We start from the raw sequence: 7,718 nt of genomic DNA, 5'->3' as shown, positions 1-7,718 counted from the left end.
TTTGGTAAGAACGTTGGTTTATGTTGATCTAAGATGTACAATCCCTCTAAAGTAAAGTTATGTGTTTGTCAAACATGATGTGATGAGAACGGTGGCTATTAAAATGGAAGACAAAATGATTGATAAGTAGGAAGTGGAAATTGCAATATTGCTACCAGAGTTTAACTATGATTTTTGATTTTTGAGTCAAACTCATTGACAAAATGATTGTTCAATTTCGAAAAGGTTTGTTAAAGTGGAAGACAAAATGATTGTTCAATTTCGAAAAGGTTTGTTGAAGTCTTTAACGGAGGGTTCCTCAGCTGAGGTCTCGCTGGTCCATCCTCTGTTTTCAGTCGTGCCCAGAGTAAAATCCATGAGACTGCAAATTGATGAAGCCGAATGGCTCATTCAGGTCAAAGACGAACTACTTTCATGCCATCACCAGAAGCACGCTTCGCCTTGCATTCTCAGCGTACCGAAGACATTAGTCAAGGAAAACGAAGCAGCATATGTCCCTGAACTCGTTTCTATCGGTCCCTACCACTTCGGCAAACCAGAGCTCACATCCATGGAGAAGTACAAAGCCCAGGCTGTGTGCAGGGTATCCAACCGAATTCAGGAGAAATTCCCCCAAAAAAACTTCCTCTGTGTTGTGGAGGAGATTAAGACCATGGAGCGCCAAATTAGGGATTGCTATGACAAGGAAATAGACTGCAGTGGAGAAGTTCTTTGTTGGATGATGGCGCGGGACGCCTCTTTTCTTCTCGAATTCTTCCGAAACTACATCACCCCATTTCAAGCTGCAGATCGCAAAGAATATCATATATTTTGCCCCCAATTTCATCCGGTTTTCCGGCCAGAGTGTGATAACAGCACGGTCCTTGCAATCATCAGAGATGTAATGAAATTGGAGAATCAGATCCCCCTGTTCGTTCTAGAACAAGTTCTCTCTGTGGAGATGAATTCCGTGGAATTAGCCCGGGACAAAATCGATTTTGTACTAAAAGTAGTCTTCGCTAACATATACCGTCCTTTTGATTTTTACATATTTTCCAGGTCTGCAAAGAGGAGTCATATTCTGGAATTGTATCATTTCTCTTGTTTTGGAACAGATTATGTTTCGGAAAATGAAAGGGAGGATTTATGGAACTCGTGGCCAAAGCCATCAGACATCAGGTTCAAGCTTCCATCTGCGGTCAAATTGAGGAAAGCAGGAGTAAAATTCAAAGCCAACGCAGGGGGCATAGAACAGATCAAATTTGACAAAAAAACTTCAATTCTTTCGCTTCCTCTCATCATCCTGAACGTTGAATCTGAGGTATTTATCAGAAACCTTGTTGCATTTGAAATGTGCTCTCCAAATTACAGGGTTAAAAAATTCACGCAATACGCCCAATTCATGTCTGATCTGATGCATAACAAGAAGGGCGCGGTTGTGATGAGAGAAAAGGGGATTATTGTGGGCAATCTTCGAAATTCTGCACAATTAGCAGGTCTGTTCGATTCGTCCAACCAATCGCCGTCCCTCTCAGAGTGCCGTGCCGTTGCAGAAACGAGGAAGAACATTCAGGAGTATTACAGTATAAAATGGAGGATCGGTTGTAAAAATCTATGGAATGAATTTTGGAAAGCGTATGTTTTGAAACCGTGGTATGTAATTGGGGGTTTGGCGGCCACGGTAATATTCTTCCTCACCGCGATGCAGGTCCTCTGCTTGTTTTACACCTGCGCGCCCAAAAATTGAGACTTCGATCAATGCATCCCACCGGCTGGTCCCGTCAATCTCTCTCTGATGTAATGGTGATGCTTTTTAAAATTGACCGATCACTTTTTCCCGTATGACTTAAATTAAAGTCGCTTTTTATCTGTGCCACCTATCAAGAACCACGTGACATTTTTGTTGGATATTTCATGGCTTAATAAGAACGTCTGCGTTTTAGGTCTGATTGAATTGACATCTGCAAGTTTTTATTTTATCAGTTTTTGCTTTTTTATTTAATTAATTAGTCTTTCATCCGTGATTTGAGAGTTAAAATTAAAACCGAGATACAGAATAATTGTACTATATGATTTGTATTAGTTGTATTATATAATTACATTGTGTAGATAAGCCTGTTCGAGTTGGGGTAGTCCTGGTATGGGTGATCTTTGTGAGCATCACCTAGATTCAACGAGTGTTAAGTGTTGTTACATTCATTCTCATGAGAGATGAGTTTGTGTGAACTACCACTTGTGAAACATGGTCAATGAGTTTGACTAAAAAAATTACACAATTAGATCTTGATAGAAATATCATAATTTGACTTGTTATGAAAAATATCACATATTTATCAATTGATGAGCTTAAAAGGCTTTCTAATGAATGGTTCATAAGGCACAACACTCGGTGAAAGTTTTGCAAATGGGTTTGCAAGCAAAGTGGGTTAACCATGGATGAAACTCTGTAGTTAAATGCACTTGAGCTGTAGTTTTGTGATGGGTGACCTTTCGGGAAGTCAGGGTGCTTCACCTTTGTGAGCATCACCTAGATCCAATGAGTGTTAAGTGTTCCATTCATTCATGTGAGAAATAGGTTCGTGTGAACCACTACTCCTGAAATATGGGTCAATGAGTTTGACTCAAAAATTACACAGTTAAGTCTTGATAGAAATATCATAATTTGACTTCTTGTAGAAAATATCTCCTACTTATCAATTGTCAAATACATTATATGAATTACATAATAATTTAAATGTAATGCTAACACACAGAGAGCGAGAGAGAGAGAGAGAGAGAGAGAGAGAGAGAGAGGCACAAATGACATATGTTATAAAATATGTATATGTATATATCTATTTGTAGTATATAAATGTGATTGTTGACATTTTTTAGTAGACTTATTAGCTTATGTCATGGAAGGAAAATTATTGCATATATTTACTGTAATAAAAAAACTTTTCTTTACTAATAAGATTTAAGATTTTTTTAAGCACTTAAAGTTTTATTCAAATTTAAAAAAAGACTATTAATTTGAAACCTTATTGCTTCTAGTGAAAAATAGTAAGGAAAAAAGGTAAAATTTCAAGACAAAAATTACAAAAGATTGTCCAGACTTCTTTTCAAAATGTACTTAATTTTCTTTTAAGAGCATGGAAGGCTCCAAAGTTTTCTCATTTTCTTGGGCGTAAACGCCTCTATGGCTAAGTTTTCAACCTCATAGCTTCATTTTGGCCAATCTGATGTTGGAAACAAATGGGTTCTTTGCAATCTCACACAAATATCCTCACCCAATACCACATTGAGAGGGGATGAAACAAATTGCTTTGAAACCCTAATTGCCCTTGTGTGTGGAGTAGACATAGTATGACGTTTTTAGAAGATATGTAATTCAAAGCAAAAGGGTTGTCAATAGAAGAGTGCCCAATATCCCTAGTCATCTGTCATGTATTTGTCAAGAAACCCCACGAAAAACATCTGAGACACTAGGGTAGTGCACTTGATACACCTTGATTTTAATAGTAGTCATGGTGTGCAAAAGAGCCCTCAGTGGATGTATGTATCTAAAACCCCTACACTCTGACTTCTCCATTTCTAGGTAACAATTATTATTGTTCATAAACAAAGAGGCAAAAGTGTGGCAAGTGTCAATAGTTCTATGGGTTTCTTCTTTGTCCATTTTTAACAATGAATTTATCATGGGGTTTCTGGATTATGTGTCATTTGTTAGGTTTTGTGATATTACATCTATATGTACCAAATCTAATCATCTTTCTTTTATCTGGTTGGTTGAGAAGGGAGGCAGTTAGGGTTCAAAGGATTTAGATACGACTATGGAGGAGGAGTCCATATGGTTTGTTAGGGAGCCAAATAGAGCTTTATAAGAGAGTAAGAGAGGGTAAGAAAACAAATCTATACTAAACGTCCTGAGAATTGTAGACACCCAAAAATTGGCAAAGACTTAAATCATGCAGTTATGATCAATCAGTGCAAATTAAAGAGAAAAATCAGAAAAGACACAACAGACTTTCAAATCAAAAATCACATCAGATCATTAATCACCTATCAAATTGAAAAGACCTAAATCAAATTTAAAAGAGAAGAAAAACAATTCAAATTCATTAAAATGAAATTCAAAAAAGGAGGAAGAAAAACACAAAAGTGTTGAAAATAAATAAGACATTTATTAAATCAATAAAATCATTTATCCTCACAAGATTGAAAATCTCCCTTTTTCATTTTAAAAGAATTAGAAATATCCTCAATTATCCTCAAAATCAAGTCTGTTGGACTCTTCCTCTTGGTCTCTTATGAGATATTTTCAATTTCACTTTGACCCCTAGTCAAAGGTGAAAATCCTGGTTCTTACCCCAACCCCTTCTGAAATCCTATAAATAGGAAGGAAATCTAAGAGGCAAGGGACCCAAGTTTTTATGCATCTAAACGATAGGCACATTTGAACTCATCATTTTAGCATTTTCATTGTAGCAAATTCATAGCATTTTAGCATCATTTTGTGTCATTTAGCATCATTTATTGCACATTAGTTCATGGCATCAACATTTCAAGAGTATTTCTAGGAGTTGTATTTCACATATAATCTGCATTTTAGTCATAGATCTTGCGTGTTTTCATTGTAGATCTACATTTTTAGCATAATCTCATTCTAGAATTGTCACTAAGATGCTGGTCTGAGAGCTATTTTAGCAATTGTAGTTAGGGAAACATGGGATGCTTGTAGAGATTACATTCTGATGATGATATCTTGGGTCTAGTATAGTTTGTTGTCAGTCCATTTGCATTCTACACTAAAGTTTCATGAATACGTGTTCACACCGTGTACAAAATGGCGCCCACCGTGGGGCTAAACTAAAAGCCTCTTTATTTTCAAGTTTTTCAATCTAATCTTTCATTTCTAGTAGAGATCTATGTTTCTTGCTATTCTCTTGTGCATATATGATCAAATACAAGTTCTATAGCGTTCAAGAGACCTCATATCAGCAAGAACAACATTCCAAAGCTCCCCCCAAGCATACGAGGATCGGATCTAAATCTTGTCATGCTTTTGCTCTCTGTTTCAATGCTTCTGAGAGATATTCGGACACTTATAAACTCTGTTTTAATGCATTTAATCTTTTTGCAGCGCATATACATAGTTCTATAACGCATATGCATAGTTCTGTAATGCATTTACATAGTTCTATAATGCATTTACACAATTCTGTAATGCATTTGCATCTTCTTATAGCACATATGAAGCATATTATAGTGCATTCGATTTCCTTATAGCACATTTGCATGATAAAATAGTGCATATAAGGTTTCTTGTAATGCATATGAGCATTTCTGTAGAACATCTGGTAAAAATTGCAGTTTTCTGAATCTAACTTCCAGATCTAAATATCTTTTGCGTACAGGTCCCAGGTGAACCCACAATAGTGGGTTACACTTTTTCAGAGGAAGAAATTCCTCCAAAATCGTGAAAGACAATTTTTTTGCCCAAAAACTTTTGATAGAAAGTACTCATTTAGTTTCTATTGAAACTAATTTGTAACCTAGTTTCGATCAAAACTAGGTAAACAAAAAAAAAGGTCCTAAATAGTTTCGATTGAAACTACTTAGTTTATGTAGAAACTAAATAGTTTCGATCGAAACTACTTAGTTTCTGTAGAAACTAAATAGTTTCGATCGAAACTACTTAGTTTCTGTAGAAACTAAATAGTTTCGATCGAAACTACTTAGTTTCTGTAGAAACTAAATAGTTTCGATCGAAACTACTTAGTTTCTGTAGAAACTAAATAGTTTCGATCGAAACTACTTAGTTTCTGTAGAAACTAAATAGTTTCGATCGAAACTACTTAGTTTCTGTAGAAACTAAATAGTTTCGATCGAAACTACTTAGGACAAAAAAATCAGCCTAAATAGTTTCGACAGAAACTACTTAGTTTCTATCAAAAATAAATATTAATAGTTTCTATTGAAACTATCTAAAAACTTTCAATAGAAAGTTAGTTTCTATCGAAACTAGAAAACTAGATGTCTTTTGCAAATTCTTTAATAGTTTCGGTTGTTTTCATGGCTTCCAAGCTCAATTACCAGGTCCAGATGGAGCACTGAAATCATGTCATTTTTCATGATAGAATAGCTCTGAATGAGCTTTCTAATGACTATGAATTTGCTACATTTTGAATTTTTTAGGTCTACGTTTTTGCACATGAATTGAACAGAGGTTTGTTATAAAAAATAAATCTCTATATTGAACACTCATGGAAAAATAGTAACTAAGAGAAAAAAAAATTTGAAAAATAACTACAATCTTCGTATTCAAGTCCTCTATCAATCAAAAAAAGAAATTTTGAAATCAGGTAAATATATAATAAGTTACATGTGTCAAAAGCCATGTATGTCTAGATTCATGTTAGGTCAACTTTAAATGCTAATAAAATATGAAATACTAAGGATAAAAACATCAGATCTCCTCTATGGTTTTGGTATGGATGTTAACAAACTAAATTTGAGAGAATCACATTGATATCTATTGTAGAAAAAAAGTTATGCTGTCAAAAACAATGTCACTTTTTAAAAATCAGGATTTTGATAACATACCAATTTTCATGAGATAAAAAATAATTCAATCAAATCAAGTCAAAAAAAAAAAAATTTAATATATTTAGATTCTACACAGAAAATCCTAAAAGACTCTAGTTTACTTCATCTTCAAATTACTAACCATTAAATGGAAATTTGCATCCGAAAGTGAAAGTTTTCTTAAAAATTCATAGTTTAGTGTCAGTTTAGGCAAAAAAGTGTAACCCACTATTGTGGGTTCACCCTCCCTTTCACGTTAACGAAAAAGCCTTCAGATTGCGGACATTGCGCAATAGGAATGAAGACCCTCATAAATGCACCTAGCCTTTGCTAGCTCCAAATCAAGTAGGTGGACCTTAGCTCTCGTTGATTAAAAGTGTGGCATTTCTAAGTTTTCAAACATAGCTTAATAAGAACATTCAATCTCACTGATCTAATAAAGAAGTAGGCCTATGCTATCAACTCCTTTGAGTTGATCAGAATGTCTGACCTTTTGTAAAGATCAGTCACAATTGAACGAGGAAAGAACCCACACATAGCCTAATTAGAGGCCCCTTCGTCTTCAGTAGTATAAGGGCTGGTAATTAAACCTTTGTGTGTTTCATGTTTGGGGAGCCAAAACAGTAGGGATATGCTCTCACTCTTCTCAAGTGATCAAATTCCCAGACCTATTTGTGACTTCCATTTCTTGCTTTTCACTAGGTAGGATTATCTAGCCATAGAAGGGCTACCTCCCGAGTTGCCTTAGCAAGACCAGTGAGAGGGATTGCCCCCCAATCTTGTATTCCTAATCGAATGCAAGCCACCTATGTTCAAAACATAGCCTTCCTCTAGTAGTCCCACAAGGGATTGCACCAAACCTCTCTAGCATTGGTGGGAAGCTCTCTATCACAGGAGAGGTAAATCTAAACACAATTGGAACACTAAGACCCACTAGTCACCAACTTTAGATAACCTTGATAGGAAGCCATCTTTCTTCCAATTTCTAGGTGTGTGCGGTTTTACATTTTGGTTTGGATTTTACTACCATTGTGCTTGGAAGTGCTTTAAAAACTTAATAACAAACACCAGTGTGGATGAAATCAAGTTCAAAACCAAGACATGGCTAAACAAACCTTAAAATAGTACACATACTACACAAAACAGGGCTTTTGAATATTCCTGTAATGCTT

General features: G+C 35.4%; 1 protein-coding gene across 1 annotated transcript; it reads left to right on the top strand.

Annotated features, from left to right (window-relative positions):
* The first annotated feature begins 209 nt into the window (after positions 1-209).
* On the top strand, positions 210-1,926 carry LOC149563739 (putative UPF0481 protein At3g02645). The gene has a single exon (XM_089826876.1). It carries the CDS (start codon positions 248-250, stop codon positions 1,724-1,726), a length of 1,479 nt encoding a protein of 492 aa, XP_089683002.1. The 5' UTR covers positions 210-247; the 3' UTR covers positions 1,727-1,926.
* Positions 1,927-7,718: the final 5,792 nt, after the last annotated feature.

The sequence above is a fragment of the Cupressus sempervirens genome, chromosome 4 (assembly GCF_028749045.1).
Source record: "Cupressus sempervirens isolate cs-2001-9-10 chromosome 4, ASM2874904v1, whole genome shotgun sequence".
In the NCBI taxonomy this organism is placed as follows: domain Eukaryota; kingdom Viridiplantae; phylum Streptophyta; class Pinopsida; order Cupressales; family Cupressaceae; genus Cupressus; species Cupressus sempervirens.
The sequence above is the reverse complement of the archived record's forward strand: the minus strand, read 5'-3'. Positions and strand labels throughout refer to the sequence as shown.